The sequence below is a fragment of the Eumetopias jubatus genome, unplaced genomic scaffold, assembly GCF_037043125.1.
Source record: "Eumetopias jubatus isolate StellerSeaLion01/CBP00866 unplaced genomic scaffold, mEumJub1_p1.0 scaffold_8, whole genome shotgun sequence".
NCBI classification, from domain to species: domain Eukaryota; kingdom Metazoa; phylum Chordata; class Mammalia; order Carnivora; family Otariidae; genus Eumetopias; species Eumetopias jubatus.
In genome coordinates this window covers 62,638,668-62,656,766 of record NW_028274814.1, presented here as the reverse complement: position 1 = coordinate 62,656,766, position 18,099 = coordinate 62,638,668, and the positions used below count along the sequence as shown (strand labels likewise).

The following is an 18,099-nucleotide window of genomic DNA, read 5'->3' as shown; positions in this document are numbered from 1 at the left end:
AAGCTTTTGTCTACTTTTCTCTGCTTTCCATCCTAATGGAATGACTCCAGAACCCTGCTGGTGGGGCTTTCCACCCTCACAGAGATACCGAGAGGAGCGCTTGGAAGGGTGGGGTGGGGCCCGAGTGCCACACACAATATCTAGCCTGCGCTCAACTCCCCTGAGACTTGCAGCATATATAGTATCTTAGCCAACGCCCGATGATGCCAGTAGCATCCCTCCAAAATCACTGGATGAATGAAAACACCCTCCTTTCTGTATCTCCAGTTGTCCCCTAGGGCATCGTACTGGTATTGCTAGACCTACTAGTGTCTGGGATAGCAGTTCTTAGTCCGGGATCCGTGGTGAGCTTCAAGTTATTCATGAACTTCTAGCAGCTGTATACAAATGTGTATGTATGTTCCTGAGACCACCAATAGATTTGATCAGAGTGTCAAAGGTATCTATGCCTTCGTCAAAGGAGTTCGATGGTAGCCGGTGTGATTGCAAAAGATTTGTGGAAGAAGTTTGATTTGAGAACTTAGAACTTAGCCTTGGAGGATGGGTAGGTATTTGGTCACAGGGAGAGTGGTTCTTTTTTAGACTTCCTCCACTTTGAAGTATTTTCATAATTATTATCTTATTTGAACTATCAGAGTAGGGGAAGACCTGGAGGCTAGAGTCTAGCAAAAGCATTAGGAGGTTATATACAGCAGCACACAGAATCTGAGGCTGTGCAGGATTCCAAGGGGAGGGGTCAGTGTTACCAAAAAGAAGGTCACCTGTTGGGGGAGAATAATGAAAAGTTCCCTAGTACTTAATCTTCAAAACAATCCTATGAATTAAAATCATTTTGTACATGATGAAACTGGCTTGATGATGTTAAATTACTTGCTGCGATCATACCGTAGGAACTGGTAGAGCTGGGACTCAAACACAGTCATCTTCAGGCTGCAAATTGTAGGCTTTGTGACTGCCCCAAGGCACCTGCTTCAGAGCATCTCCTTTTATTCTCAGTGAGCCTAGTGGCTCAGCATCTGGGGCAAGGCCAATTCCAAGGACAGGTATCTAAGGCCATGGTATTAATAAAAAAGCACATGTGGAAAGGGCCAAGAATTAAGTTCGTTGAGAGCTCCAGGCCTTGGCATTTGTGGTTCTCTCTGCCTGGAATGCTATCTTCTGATCTCTCTACGTGACTGTTCATTCTGATCCTGCAGGTTTCAGCTCACATGTCATGTCGGACAGGCCTGGGCTAATCGCAGCATCTCAAGAAGCCTACCCTAGTTATTCAGTCATGCGCTCTGCTTATTTCCTCCTGGCACTTGCCAAATCTTATTTATTGAAAGCTCTAGTCTCATTCATTGCTGTGACCCTGTTGCCTAGAAGAGTACCTGATGTATAGAAAGGTTTTAATATGATTTGTTGAATGAATATTTGAATAACAAATGGGGCAGAACCCCTCAGTATTTCCAGTTTTGGCCTGGGAAACCTGTCTCTTGGAGCAAGACCATATTTACACATTTAAGGCATGAGCCTCATGCATGCACACAGTGAGCGAACTGTTATGCCTCTTGCCCATTTGTGGGAAATTTTGTTTTTCTGCCATGTTGTCCTCTCATGAAAACATATATTGGATTTGACAAGTTAGCATTAACAGGCGAACGCTTTGTATAAACTGTGGGCACCTGCTTGCTAGCAACATGAATATCTTTTAGGCTTTATTGTTGTTGCTCTTTTTGTCTGTAGGTCGTTCACCATGACCCATGCCGCGGGGGTGCTGGACAATGGAACAGCTTGTTCAGATTTAAACACCTTGCAACTGGGAACTATTTAGCTGCAGAGGTAAGACTAATGGATACAGTGCTATTAAATCTCTGACTCTGAAATAGTGAAATAAGCAATTAGGTTCTCCAAAAGATGTTGTATTTATAGGAACAGTCATTATACCAAATTTGATTATTGTCTATCATGATCTGGATCGGCATATAAATTATTCTTAAAATGTGAATATTAATCGAAGCCTTGCAATGATTTTTATCTTAAAAATTAAAACAACAAGGGGGGCCTCGGGGGCTCAGCGAGTTAAGTGTGTGACTGTGATTTCATCTCAGGTCATGATCTCAGGGCCTTGGAATTGGCCCCGCATTGGGCTCCGTGCTCAGCCCAGAGTCTGCTTGAGATTCTTTCTCTCCCACTCCCTCTGCCCCTCCCCACATTCGCGTGCGTGTGCTCATGCTCTCTCTCTCTCTCTCCCTCTCTAAAATTAATAAATAAATAAATCTTTAAAAAAATTAAAACAACAATAACAACAGAACACTGGTGGTTGGTTTACTTTAAGGTCGAGGGCAATAGAGTATCTAATTTGCATATGTATGCAATTTGTTCTAGACTTTTTTATTAGCTTCACTCTTTCAGAATGTCTGCACTGGAGACACGATCAACTCATTGTTGGTGTAGTAGAGCCTTGATAGTTTCAGGTCATCTTCACTGAAACTGGTTTCACTGATGGATGGCTTTTATTGTTCAAACCATTGGAGAGGAAAGGTGTTTCTTCCTGAGACACTGAACTGTCCTGAAACTGTTAATAAAAATGGTCAAAACAAATAAAGGTCTTTTCTTTCTCCACTAAAAGCATGTTGACAGTCAGGTAGCTATGAAGAGTGGCTAGAAGTAACAGCATTGAAGTTTTAGAAATGACTTAATTAAAGTTTGGTTATCCAGTGTAAAAATAATTTTGAAAATATTTGTTTTTTAGATGCATGAAAATACCCATTCATTCTACTCTCCTCATCTCTGTTTTTATTTTTCAATATAGGGTTTCTTCTGGGATTCAAAACCAGAATTTGGCCTTAGAATTTTTAGTATTACTTATCCAACTTTTGGTTTTGGATGTGAGGGAGGATAAGGAACTGGGGATGCAGAAGTGATGAGGAAAAGGTGTGGGAAACAGGAAGTTTCTGTAAACATGCTGAGCCCTGTCTAAACCACACTCAACACCATTACCTTCTGCCTCCTATTAATCTGCCATAATTGTCTTCATAGTACTCACCACTATCTCACTTACTGTACATTTTATTTTCTCAACATTCTCTGTCAAAATGTATGCTCTCTGAAGGCAGGGATTCTTTTTTTGTTTTTTAACATCACCACTGTGTCCCCGGCATCTAGGGCAGTGCCTGGTACTTAGAAAGGATTGGATTTGATGAATATTTTTTTGAATGAATGAATGAATATAAGGAAGCTATTCAGACTTCTATAAGCTTAGAGGATGGAAAGAAGATTTTGGGATTTTTATCTGAGTGGCATTTGGAGCCATGTTTGGGCAAATTAATCTCTCTAAGCTCCAATTTTTTCCTCTGGAAAATGGGGATAATCACAACATTTATATAATATGAGTATTAAGGTAATTAAATGAGGTAAAGTGCTTGACCTAACGTGTGGCTCATGGTAAGCATCCAGGAGGTGATGCTGGCATGGTTAAGTTATTATGAGAAATAGGGATTACTCTTACTTTTATAAATATCTGACTTATTATTTATGAATCTATTCCAATAAATGAAATATAGCTTTGCAATTTATGGGCTGTTTACACCATGAATGTTTTGAAGTAACTTTTTTGAAAAATAACACTTTGATGCAAAATTAAGCAGTAAGGTAGAGAATCTTGTCTAAATAAGAATTAGGGGGACCTGAGTGGCTCAGTCGTTAAGCATCTGCCTTCGGCTCAGGTCATGAGCCCAGGGTCCTGGGATCAAGCCCCGCATTGGGCTCCCCGCTCAGCGGGAAGCCTGCTTCTGCCTCTCCCACTCCCCCTGCTTGTGTTCCCTCTCTTGCTATCTCTTTCTCTGTCAAATAAATAAAATCCTAAAAAAAAAAGAATTAGAAAAGTCTATTAGATGTCCTATAAAAGATAAGAAATTAGTATCAAAATTCTCTTGGATCTTATGTTAGTGACTCTTCTTCCTTAATTTACTTCAATCAATGGCTATATTAACTACTGACATTCTATAGCAAACTGACATGATTATACATTATTAGTTTTCTTAGTTAATTTCTGCAATTAAAACTTGTATCATTGACACATTCAAATGACCAGATTGTTAAGAATTAAATTGTTTATTTTTTTATTTTTATTTTTTTAAAGATTTTATTTATTTATTTGACACAGAGAGAGAGAGAGAGAGAGACAGCGAGAGAGGGAACACAAGCAGGGCGAGTGGGAGAGGGAGAAGCAGGCTTCCCGCTGAGCAGGGAGCCCGATGTGGGGCTCGATCTCAGGACCCCGGGATCATGACCTGAGCTGAAGGCAGACGCTTAATGACTGAGCCACCCAGGCGCCCCAAGAATTAAATTGTTTATTAACTTTAATGAAGATCTAAGACCTCAATATATAAAGGAATTTATTAAAAATTGAGAAATAGAAAGCAGTTCATTCCTTGAAAAGACTTTGAAAGACTCTTTATTCTGTCTTTAGAGAATATGACTTTAAATGCCAGATGCTATTTTGTTCATTAAAGAGTCTGGTGTACTTGGAGGATCTCTTCTTTGACCTTTAATACTTGAGATAACATCTTTTTTTTTTTTTTAATGGCAAGGTGAAAGAAGGAGAATTAAGCATTAGATACATCTCTAAAAATTGAAAACTAGGAATTTATTTTCTACTGATTTTAACTAGTAAAATAGAATGGGTGCTTCTGTGTAGTATTCTACCATCAAAAGAGAAATTTTAGCCTCAAAATACTGTCATCCATAGGTTAGGGTTTTATATTTCATTTGTCAACTAAGGTCAGTTAAGATCCTGGTATAGTCACATCTCAGGATGTATGTGTCCTACTGGTGTGAAAGCGTCTACTCAGGTGTGGCAAAATCACAGTTATTGTAGTCATTGTCACTTGATAAAAAAATTGATTTCCAGTTCCAATTCTACAACAGATGGAAATTAGCCCCTGACAGTAGTTAAAGCACAATGCTTATCCTTTTATTATTTTGCTTTTTAAAAATGCCTAGTCTTTAATTTCAAATCATTCCCAACATTTGGATTTGTAACTTCCTAGTCTTACTTATTTTCTTATATTATACCCTTATTCATAGGAGAGAAAGTCTCCATGGCTTTTATTTTACTTTTTTTAATTTTATCTTTAATATCTAGGTACCTCTTAAAAAAATAAGACACACATCATAGGATGTTGAAAATGCAAGAGTTGGGAAAAATTATTTTTGGAATTCACAGCAGCAACAGACATCCTCTTTAAGATTTCATACCATCTTTAATATATGCTTTTTAAGTGACTGATAAATGCATAGCATGGTGGAGTATGATGTACAGAAGGAAACAGAGGAATGTCTCTGCTCTCAAAGAATTGACCTCCTACTTTGGAAGACAGTCTACAATAAATGGCCACAGGATGGTCAACAGGCAGGATCATGTCAGGCTGATTATGTGTGCAGGTGGAGTTAGGTCAGCAGGAAATTAGCCAAAGAAGGCTCTTGCTTGGGGCGAACTTTTCCCTGGTTCGCCAAGAAAGGAATAGACACAGATTGGTAGAGAAACAAAAGGACAATCATTGTAGAAGTTGCCTAGGAGACACAGATAGGGTTATGGAATGTCCAAATCATAGGCAGACGATGAAAAAAGGGAGGCCTGGCTCAAGGAAAGGGGTTCTAAAAGGAATTATTGAGTGACAGATCCCTTTGCTTGAAGATTTTGATTGAAAGGTTTGGATTTTATCTAATTCGTAAGAGGAATGATGTTTGAAGTAGTTACCTTAGAGGCTGAGGCTGAATATCTATTTGTAAACATTTGGTAGACACCAGTGATGTCCCTAGAAAATCTAATTTCTGCCCTTGAGGCGGTCTCAGTACAGTGTGATAAATGTATTATAGCAATAGGAATAGTGGTTTGCTTATGGGGAGGCACTAAAATGCCAGGGGGTACAAGGAATGGTGAGGAGGCCGGAGGAGGCGCTGCTTGGTGGATGGGTAAGGCAGGTGGGGAAGGGGGAGAAAGCATGTTCAGGCAGTGAGGATGGCTTTTACACAGGCAAGGAGGTGTGTGGTATTATACAAACTGGTTTTATGTGGATGATACATATTTGTATCACGCATAGGCTATGTGTGAGTTTGGAAGTGGTGCTAGAAGGTGGGAGGGGAGTAGTAGGGCCAGACATGTAGGGCAGCTGATTTTTTTGAGGCCATATCTATTAAGCTAAGGAGAATTGGTTTTATTTTTAAGGTATAAAGAACAGTGTTCTAAATAAATTTGTGTTTAAAGAGGACCGCTATAGAATTTGCAATGGCTAATGTAGCCACATGTTGGCTATTTAAATGAAAATAAATGCTATTAAAATTAAAAAGTTAGTTTGTCAGTTACACTAGTCACCTTTCAGGTGGCTCAATAACTACAGGGTATTGAATAGCACAGATATAGAACATTTCCATCATCACAGGGAAAGTTCCAGTTGACAGAGCTGCTCTGGAGCCTTAGCAACTGGAAGGGATCACCTCAGAGACAGGGAGCCCAGATAGGAGACAAAGGTCTGATACTCTCAGGGAACTTTGAGGATTTGAACGAAGGGAGTGGCATTGGTAATGGCAAGAAGGGGAAGGGGAGAAGACATTTTTAGGACATGGAGGCAATGGAGCTGTAATCCACAGAATGTTAAAGGTTAAGGAGTTGGAGGATTCTGGCTTTGGAGCACTGGGGATGTCATTTCCCAATTTAGGGAAAATGGGAAGGGGTGCAGCACTGATGAGGAAATAATCCATTCCGTTTTGACTCAGTCTGATTGGAGGTGCTGTAAAATGTCTGGGTGAAAATGCCTGATGGGCACAGGGTTCGCATCTTCTAGAAGTTTGGGGATTGGCTCGACTGGTCAGCATCAGCATGGATGAGATCATGAGGCAGTATGAAGAGAGTGAGAAGGTGTTTGAAGGTGGACCTCAGGGGAACATCATCTTTCAAGGGTGGACAACAGATGGGGTGCCTGAGAAGTCAAGAGAGGCAGCTGGAAAGTCCAATGGGTTGAAATTCGCAAATGTCAAGCAAGGGAGGCTAGAGTTTCAAAAAGGAGTGAGTGCTACCGAAAAAGCTCGGGAACAAAATGTATTTACAGCATTTGGCAAGAACACAGCAATTTGTGATTGAGAGCATTTTTAGTGGAAACCAGAATCCAGGGGGTGGAGGAACGACAAGGAAGCCAGGAAGTGGAAGTAGGGGTGGACTGACTTTTCATATCAGGGCTGTGAAGGAGCAGGAACAGTAATAAAGGGAAAACAGTCCTCTGAGATAGGTTTTTAAAGGTATATTTAAAAAAATAAGATGAGGGCGCCTGGGTGGCTCAGTCGTTAAGCATCTGCCTTAGGCTCAGGTCATGATCCCAGGGTGCTGGGATCGAGTCCTGTATCGGGCTCCCTGCTCGGCGGGAAGCCTGCTTCTCCCTCTCCCACTCCCCCTGCTTGTGTTCCTGCTCTCGCTATCTCGCTCTCTGTCAAATAAATAAATAAAATCTTTAAAAAAATAAAAAATAAGATGAGAACAGAGCCGTTTTCACATTAAGGGGCAGCTCCTGTCAGAGGAGCAGGATCTGGTAGGGCATTACTCTTTTCCCTCAGCCTTTCCATTCTCCAGACACGTATTGATAATTTCAAATATTACTTTAATGTGCTTGAGGCATTTCTGGTAAATTGGATTATGTAATTCTTGAATTGCTTTTGAGTATATGGTGTTTATATTGGCCGGTGTGGCAAAGAGAGCCTAGTGTAGTGGGGAAAAAAAATCCCATGTATACTGCTCACAGTCTATCTGACTTAAAGCAGATATTTAACCTCTCTGAATCTCAGTTCCCTTGTGTGTAAAAAAGATGATAGTATATATTTCATGGGATTATTTTGGAATTAAGGAAGATATGGAGGGTTCAGCACCTTGCACATAAAATATATTCAGCAACTATTAGGTCCCCTCACTTCCATTGAGAAGGGGACAAAAAATATGGAGTAGTGTTATTATTACTATCACTACTTCTACTGTTATTATGATTATAATTTTTTTCCAGCACTGGTATTTTTTTGTAAGCCAAGTAACTGGAGGTGGGGGGTGGAATCTAGGGGCTCACCACTGGATACCTTGTACACGGAATTTATGTTCAGTAAATACTAGATAATCCAATGGATGAATCAGAGAGAGACTGAGGCTGTAAATCCAATCATTTCACTTTCCAGAAAAGGAAACCCAGGTTCAGAGAGGTGATGTACTTTGTCCAAAGTTCAAAAACAAGGTAATGACAGTCTTTGGGTTCAATGGCAGACTTGCGTTGCTTCATCTATACCAGTGATTCTCACCTGGGGTGGTCCTGTCGCCCAGGGGCTATTTGACAATGTCTGGAGGCACTTTTATTGTCAAGCTTGGGAAGAAGGAGCTACTGGCATCTAGTGGGTAGAGGCCAGGGATGCAGCTAAACATCTATGCACAGGACAGCTGCTACAACAGAGAATTATCTGGCCCCCAAATGCCAGTAGTGCCGATATTGAGAAACCCTGACCACTGTTAATCAACAGTACACAGTCATTTATTGACTGCCTACCAGGTGGAAGCACTGTGTTAATACTGTGAAGAAAACGAAGGTGATCAACACTTTGTCCTTGTCCTTTGGGAGTTTGCAGGGTAGAGGAGAAAGACATTAATTCAGTCACTGGGACATCTCCTTTCCAATTATTTCCAGCATGCATACACATCTGAGATCATCAATTTTGTGTAATGTTTAAATGATTAACATCCAGAGATGACCACGTTAAATCTCAAAGTGAGTTTAAAGGGCTGCAATCTTAAATCTAAGCACAAATGAGGAAAAAAAAACACCCTCAAAATTATACTTGTACATAGACTTCCTACTTATACATATACTTCTCATATTCTCTTTTAACCAGTACTTACAGGGAGGCCAAGTTTTCCAAAAAACTGTAATGAGGCTATTGCTTGGGTAGAAATGAAGGGTCTCATTTGCTTTGAGACCATTTCATATGCTGAAGCTTCTGTAGTCTAACTATAGAGACAAAGCACATAAACTGCAAGCTAGTTAAGAATAGCACTATCAATATAGTGCTATTTTGTTTTAGGGAGTTCAAAATTTACTTTTTTTTTAAAGATTATTTATTTGAGAGAGAGAGCATGAGAGTGGGGAGGGTCAGAGGGAGAAACAGATTCCCCGCTGAGCAGGGAGTCCAATGCAGGACTTGATCCCGGGACTCCAGGATCATGCACTGAGCCGAAGGCAGTCGCTTGACCAACTGAGCCACCCAGGTGCCCCAAAATTTATTTTTGAGAAATATGCAATGCTAGAAGCTCATGGACAAAATGTGGAACAAAGTATTTAATTGTGAATTAGAGAACGAAGCCATTTGTGGCTTTGTCAGATAATGCTTTCCGGAACATTTACAGTACCATATTGTTAGGCTGTCTTCCTGTGATGTCAGTTTCTGTGGGCCATGCAAGAGAGAAGGTAACTTGAGGGGAAGGAACACAAACAGCCATGTATTTTTGCATTTAATACACAGCACGGCTGTAAGCACACACATGGCCATTTGCCCTGGATCTTTTACTTGTATTGCCTTACTGGTGCAGGAGAGTTCACAATCATATCAGTGGGGGAGAAAGTGATTTTATTATATTTTGAATGGGATTATATGGGAGTCTCAGGAAACCGTTCTTCCATAGTCATGGGAGCAATTATAAATCAAGTATCACAATTTCCAATCTGCTGCTTCTTCATTTTCTTTCTTGGGATATTATTAAAGCCATAAGGATCCTTTCCAGAACAAGATAGATCGAGTAGTTCAAATAATTTTATTTGTTAAAGATTTTATCATTGTGCTTTCAAATAAGCAAGCAATAGCTTATTTGTTTGTAGATAGGCCAGACTTCCACCAGATGGCAGTAAACTCTTATTTCATAACTGTGCAACAGACTTCGGATTTAATTAATTAGTTAAAAACTTAGTACTCAAGAACCTGTACATCAGCATAGAATCTTATGAATATTAGGGTTATAGTTTTAAATATCTCTGTGTTTAGTTTTCCATTAACTATATCAACCATAGTTTATGGTTTGTATGTTTGTGTATGTATAGGTAAATATAAATATGACAGAAGAATATATATATATACCAGGTCCTCCACACACACATACACACACACACACACACACACACACACACACACACACACAGACACGTAAATGTTATACATCAAAATATAAATAGTGCCTGGCACATATAAGCATTTAATAAAAGTTATTTTTTCCCTTCTTTTCTTTTCTAGACTTGTCAGTCAGAATAATAGATTGTCTCTGAACTGCCAGGCCTTGGAAAAAAGAACATGTAGATATATAATTATTTAAAAATATACAAGTGATGATTTTAATGTTAATATCATAAAAATTGATCAAAACACATTTCCTCATAAAAAACTAACATTTTTGTTTTAAGAAAATGAGCATATATTGTGGACTTGGGTTCTGTCTGCTTCTTGCTATTTTGTTAGGTGGAAAGTTGCAGTTGTCTTTCACTTGACTGTGGTACAATCATGGTTTTCATTGCCTGAGTGTTCATGATATTTCTCTGTCTCTCTCTCTCTCTTTCTCTGCCACTTCTCTTTTCTGACGTGTGACATTCTCTACTTGACTCCTTTCTAGCTCTCTTTGGCCATTCGAATGAGAACTCCCTTCAAGGGTTCATACTGGGTCTTTGCTCTTCAGAGTCTCCCTGTTATTCACCCCCACGGCTAGAGTGGGCCAGGAATTTGATCTCGGATATCCCACTGCCATTGAAACTCAATAAATATATCTAAGATTGAATTGTTTCCTCATGAAACAGTGCATTTTCTTAGTGCAGTGTTAAAAACCTGAGAGTCATGACAAACATTTTTCTGTCTCAGTTTACACATTCCAATTCTACTGACTTGGTCTCCATAACATCTTCTGCATCTGCTTTTTCCTTTACATTCAGCATGATTATTTTTGTCAGGCCTCTGCTACCTCTTACTAGAACCACCGTGCTTGGTTTCTTTGCCTCTTTCATCCCGTCTCCATCTTCTACTGACCATGGCCAGTTGAGGATTTTTAATGTAGTGTTTTTGCAAACGCTTCCCCAGTGATATTCAAAATCTTTCTGAAGATGTAAACCCATTAGCCTATGGTTTGAAAGCCCCATTGGTCTGGGCTGGCTTGGATCCTACCTTGGATCATGCCCCTCCTCTTTATGGAGGCAGGAGGGAAGTAACATGGTATCGTAATTAAAGGATGGAGCTTTGGAATCATCAGACTTGTGCTTCTGAGTGACCCTGCCACTCACCAGTGGTGTGACTTTGCACAGAAGACTTCACTTGATGTGCCCCACTGGGGCCTCATCTGTAAAGTGGGGTGAAGAATCCCTCCTAATAGGGGGCGCCTGGTGGCTCAGTTGATTGAGAGTCCAACTTGGATTTTGGCTCAGGTCACGAACTCAGGGTCGTGAGATCGAGCCCCGATTAGAGCCCTGCGCTCCAAGCTCAGCAGGGAAGTCTGCTTGAGATTCTCTCTCTCCCTCTTGCCCTACCCCCCATGTGCCCACTCTTTCTCTCACTAAAACAAATACACTTTTTTTTTTAAAAAAGAATCCCTTCTAATAGGATAATTGTAAGGGGAAATGAATTAACCTTTAAAAGCATATAAAAAGTATTCCATAAATGACATTTATGGGTCTTCTCTGAACAAGTCTCATTTTCTTATCTATGTGGCATTCATTTCCCCTGCACTGCCTTTCTTCTTCACTCTTTTCTTTCTCTGCCAGTTATGATTCAATCCATCCTTCAAGGCTTATCTCGGATGCTACCTTCTCTATGAATAATACTTTTTTTTTAAGATTTTATTTTTTTATTTGAGAGAGAGAGAGCATGAATGGGGGTGGAGCAGCCGAGGGAGAAGGAGAAGCAGGTTCACCGCTGAGCAGGGAGCCTGATGCGGGGCTCGATCCCAGGACCCTCAGTTCATGGCCTGAGCTGAAGGCAGATGCTTAACTGACTGAGCCACCCAGGCACCCCTCTATGAATAATTCTTGGCTAAATTTGCCCACCACAGATCCCTCGTTCCTCTGACCTATATTATTTATAAATTATTCATTCTTGTCTTATACCTCTTGTCACATATTCTATTTTATATTACAGCTGACTGTATTTATGTCTTATTTTCCTTCCTAGATTGTAACGTCCAGTGGTCAGGGACCATACTCTCTTCGTCTTTGCTAAAATACCGTATGCCACAATGCTTTGCCCATTATAGATGGTCTATTAATGTTTGTTGAATAAATGATTGAAAAGCATATTAGGTCTCTTCAAGGAGGAAAGAAAAAACATCTTTCTCTCTAATGCCAGATTTATAATTTATTTTTTAACATAAAGAAATATTTCCTTTAAAGTCCTAAAAGAGGGTGCCTGGGTGGCTCAGATGGTTAAGCGTCTGCCTTCAGCTCGGGTCATGGTCCCAGAGTCCTGGGATCGAGTCCCACATCGGGCTCCCTGCTCTGCGGGAGCCTACTTCTCCCTCTGTGTCTCTCTCTCTCTCTCTGTCTCTCATGAATAAATAAATAAAATCTTTAAAAAAAAATAAAGTCCTAAAAGATTCTGGAATCTTCACATGACCATGTCTTTTTACCCCTTCTTTAGAAATAATATATTTTTGATTCATCCTTAGTCTAATTACTTTAATAATTACTGCTCTTATATTCAGAGAAGGAAAGCAGCAGTATAATTAAAACATATTAAAGCATATATTTATTTGGTCTTCGGTTAATATTGGTGAGTTTATATAGGCATAGATATATTTGGGTGGCTTCCCCTCCTCTTCTGCCTCTTTCTCCTCATTATTATTATCACTTTGATGAATTTACTGAAGCAATAACTCCATATTAATTATTTAAAAAAAAACACATTACAGCCAGAAAGACACAAGATGAGGCAAAATCTAACTGATCAGCACCATCTTTAGTATTGTTGCCAAAGACATGAATATATAAAATTTAATGACATATAATTAGTACGATTAAGCTTTGGTTATAGACTTTTCTCATTTAACAGCTGAGGACCCTGAGTTCCAAGGTTAGGTGACCTTTCCTAAAGCTCATGGGTATCTCTTCCCAGGGCAGAGCCTGGAGTCCAGTTTCCAGACTTCCCTGGGGGATTGACCTTGGGGATTGAAATGGGTGACCCCAAGTGGGTGAAATATGGGAAGACTGAATTTCGGAAAGTAGCGTTGTCTTTGGGATGGAATATAGCTTCCATTTTAGAGGGCATACATGATTTTGTGTTTGACCTAAGTATGTTAATTCCTGTTCCTTTACACATTTTATGTAGGCTACATCATGGTCTCCATCATGAATTCCCTTCACAGTGTCTGTGGCCAACTACTCTTAATGCTTATTGAATGAACACTTTGACCATGAGATTTATCCGTGGCTAAACATGCTGCATATCTTTTGGAAATAACTTAGCTATAATTTTAGTATGGCAATTTTTTTAACTTGAAAAAACATCTGAATTCTTCAAATTGAAAACAAATTAAAAAATGCAAAACAGTAATGCGTGACTAAAATAGCTGGACAAACCCCTCCTGGGCACTTTGCTGGAAATATCATTACTATCAAGGAAAAGTGTGTCGTTTTGTGTTTGATTAATCAGTACACAGGAGACCAGTTAATTCCCTATCTTTTTGGCTTTCTACCTTTCACTCTTGGATTCCAAGGGCAAGAATAAGCCTGTTTTGGAATTAATTCTTTTATTTGTAATTCAAGGGAATTTAAGGAGCCTAAGATACGTATCTCCAAAGAAAAAGAAAGTTCTGCCTCAGATCTCCCCACTTGCTGGCCTAGCACTAAGGGGCAATTTGTAACTGGATTCCCCTTTTCTTGCCCTCTCCCCTGCCTCCCATTGTTAGTTCTAAAACTTGAGAGACTCCTGTCATGTGACTCTTGGGCTGTGTTCTGCTTTCTATCCACTCCCCTCCCTTGTACCTCCCCACTCCAGCCCTCAATTTCTGGTTTGTTTAACCACAGTTTAGTTTTCTCTGACCTTAGAATTGGTGTAAATGGCGTCGTATGGTGTCAGGCTTCTTCCACTTAAAATATTTAAAAAAATTAATATGTAATTGACATATAACCTTTTATTAATTTAGACGTACAACATAATGATTTGGTGTGTGTGTATATTGTGAAATGATTACTGCAGTTAAGTCTAGATGACATCCATCACCACACGTAATTATTGGATGAGAACTTTTAAGATCTACTGTCTTGGCAATGTTCACACATGCAGTACAGTATTGTTAACTATAATCGCCATGCTGGACATTGTGCCCTCAGGACATATTTTCTTATAACTGGAAGTATGTACCTTTTGACTCCCTTCACTCATTGCACTCATGCCCCATCTCCCACCTCTGGCAACCCACCACTCTGTTCTCTGTACCTATGAGCTCAGTTTGTTTTAGATTCCACAGATAAGTGAGATCTTACACTATTTGTCTTTCTCAGATTTACTTCAGTTAGCACAGTGTTGTCAAGGTCCATCCATATTGTGGCAAATGACAGGATTTCATTCTTTTTTTTATAGCTGAACAATATTCTGTTGTATATATTTTTGAGATCCAGCCTTGTTGCTATATCAGCAGCTCATCATGTTTATTACTGAGTAGTACTCCATTGTTTGAATATGCCACATTTTTATTTATCCATTCTTCTGGTAACATGGTAAGCATTTTTGTCTAAACCTAATTTCTGGCTCTATTTTATGTCCCTACCCTTGTTTCCCTTTTGTTGCCCCTGCTCATTGTCCTTAAATGAATGTGTCTGTCCGTTTTAGTTGATTTTCCTGGGGTATGGTAACCTCTGCATACACAGTTCTTCAGCTGAGCAAAGCTTTGTTTTGTATTATTTTTGATCGTTGCTTGTATTCCACTAATTTACTCTTCCTCTTCAGTACACCCGTCATCCGTTAATTGATAGGCCCTTCTCTGGTCCTCCATGACTACTTGCTTTTTCCTAATTTTTGTTTCTTTATACCTTTCCTCTGTATTGAGAGATGGCTGTTCAGTTTTTTATGCTTTGCATCACTCATTTCCTGCAGCATCAAATGTGCTTTTTATTGCTGCCAACATGGAGTTTAATTTTGTATTCGTGTTTTCATTTTTAGTGAAATCCTTCTTCATTTCTTTTTATAATTCTTGATATTTGTATATTATTATTTATGTCATTATTTTTGTATTGTATTTTCAGCTGTTCATTTTATTCTGTTGTCTTTACATAGAGGAAATGTTTACTTACACTTTCTTGAATATGTCAAACCATTTCCTAAAAGTCGATTTTGCATCATACCATAGAAAATATTCAGAAAGACTCTGAGAAAAGAATTTCCCCTTATAATATGCTTTTTAATCAGTCCTATGTTGTTTCCTTCCTTCCTATCCTCAGACAAGTGGGCTCTGTGCAGAACCAGATGGGTTGAGTGGATGGTCATTTTGTTCTATTTTTTAAAATTCGTGATCCTTTTTCTCAATCTTCAGCTGTAGGGCCCACTGAAGGACACACTGCCACTGTAGGTCCCAGGTCCCATGCATGGCAACTCTGCCTGCCTGGGCTCTGTGACCCTTACTTCCCTCTCCTACCCCTTTGCTATTTCTACAGTGTTAGGCAGTCTAACTCCCGCATATGAAGCCACTGTTCTTGCTCTTCTCTTTCTTCAGGAAGTGCTTCTCGGAAAGCCCTCTGCTATTATCTGCCCCCTTGACTCTCTGCCCATTTGTTTTCTGAGCTTTGTTCCATTTCTGTGGTCATGAGAAGACAGAGGTAGTGGCACAGTGGATGGGAGTCCTGGGGAGACAGATTTCTGCTTAGTCTAACAAGGGCTCCTCAGCGGCACACACTTCTGTGTGGGTTTTTGGTGGGCAAACACTCGGGGTCTCTGAGAGAATGGACAAACAGTGGCAGCCACAGCACGTACCTTAAATGTGCTCACAAGGCTGTTCGCTTGAAGTGAGGTGGAGGTATGCCGGGAGGGAAAAACTGGGGACGTGTCTGCTTCTCCCCCAGCACCAGCTGCTTTGTGAAGACTGACAGTTCATTGTAGATTTGGGTTTAGGTTGTTTTTCAGTCTTAGTTTTCCATGAGATTCAGACTTTTTTTTTTGTTTTGTTCTGTTTTGCTTTTGATCCTTTGCAGCACCTTCACTGACATGTAGTAATAAGTTGAGAGGACATTCCTCAGAGCTACTAGTCAAGTGTCGTTCTGAGAAAGACTCTTGACCTTACAATTTAAATGGTGACTTTAATGCCTGGGGTTACATATTATAGACATCAACTGATTCATATTAAAATAGTAAAAATCAAGTGAACAACTCATTATTTAGAGAAAAACACCTTCCTTATAAGTCTCTTGTTTTACAAATTATGAACTAGTCATTTCAGTACAATGCAGACATCTTTTTGGGACTGTGTCATCAGGTGGGAGTCGGGAGTATGGATTCTGGCCAGCTGGAAATGTGCGGGCCAACACTCGGCATATCCAGAGCTTATCCATCTTTATTGGAGTGACCCCCAAACCCCACAGCACTCATGCATTAACCTTCATATCTGATAGATAGCTCTTCTTTTGCTTGATTTTTCTTTTCTTGTGTATATAGCGTGTGCAACATGATCTTAAATCGTTGTTACGAAGACTCTCTTTTGGTCCAATTTTAAAAATTGAGTTATTGGTGAATGGCAGATTTTGTGGTGGGCAACATGATAAATTCTCTTGAAGACTTCCTCGGAGGATGTGAGATTGTCAGCTTTCACTTGTTCAAAGATGTCAACTGTTCTAATATAAACAAAAGCCATAAACATGGCATTTTAGCTCATGTCTCCTGCAATTAGAGTTTGAAAGTAATGTTTTAAATTGTACTATTTAGTAATGGTTTCTTTCTTAGTTTTTTTTTTTAATTTTGAATTTAGTTAAGGATACAATAGTGAACTGAATTAAAGATCATTGGTCTTGTTAATGTGCTTTTCATAGAGATTCAAAACTGGTTTTGTTTTGTTTTTTAGCTTAATCCTGATTATCGAGATGCTCAAAATGAAGGAAAAAATGTGGTGAGTGAAATCGTTTTTTTTCCCCAACAAACTCCAAATATATTGTTTATATTTTGTATGAACAAATTGAGATGTTAATAGAAAATTTGAAGACTAGGGATTCTGAGAGAGATTCTCAGACTAGAGGCTATGGATCACAGATAAAAAGTAAATGACGACATGGCTTACATTATAAAAAGATGTCCAGTAATGGTTATTTAGGGAGATTTCTAGCACTTTGGAGGCCATTTATGATAGAGCACTGAAGGCGGTGGGCATCTGGGAGATATGGTGGGTCTAGGTTTAGTTTTCAGGGTGCGTAGAAGTTAGGAAGGAGAAATTGAATTATGGCATGATATTAAAAGAGGACAACAGGACACTCCTTTCTGATTGAAAATAATTTGGGTTCTGTTTATGGGGAGCAATTGAGGCATCAAACAATTGTATGACTGATTTTTCTGATATTCTAAAGCATGCTAGTCAGAAAATCTCAATCTTATTTTAAAGCCAACTTTCATTAAGATATATATTATTATTCAGTCTGATCTTTTATCGTCGTTTGTAAAGAAGATGACTGTATGACAACAACATGACTTAATTCAATAGAAAATTCTGAAATTGAGGTTATTTGATGTGATACAGACAAAAGCTGGTTGATGGGCTGGATTTATATACACATCTATATATCTATATATTTTAGCAATTTAGCTAGATATTTTAATGTAAAATAGACACAGTCTATAATTTAATTTTCTTAGGAGTTTAGCAGTCTCTTTTGGAATTGCTAAGAATTATTACTGCATCATCCAAAATTCTACCCTTCGGCAGAATGGGTTGGAATATTTAACTGAAATGACTTCTGTCTTTGCATTGGCTCTCAGCTTTGTGTTTTATGAGGATATTGATATGGGGGAGGTGAATCAAATCAGAATTTCTGGACCTGAGTCAATCCTGTTTGACTTCTTTCTCCATCTGTCAGGTTTAAAATAGAAATAAAG

The 18,099-nt window shown here is 39.2% G+C and overlaps 1 protein-coding gene across 1 annotated transcript in view; it reads left to right on the top strand.

Moving 5' to 3' along the window:
• ITPR2 (inositol 1,4,5-trisphosphate receptor type 2) overlaps positions 1-18,099 on the top strand; it is a 499,992-nt gene that overhangs the window by 109,638 nt on the left and 372,255 nt on the right. The window contains exons 9-10 of the mRNA XM_028113213.2: positions 1,726-1,821; positions 17,078-17,122. Of these exons, the coding sequence (XP_027969014.1) occupies positions 1,726-1,821; positions 17,078-17,122 (141 nt within the window). The remainder of the gene's footprint in view (positions 1-1,725; positions 1,822-17,077; positions 17,123-18,099) is intronic.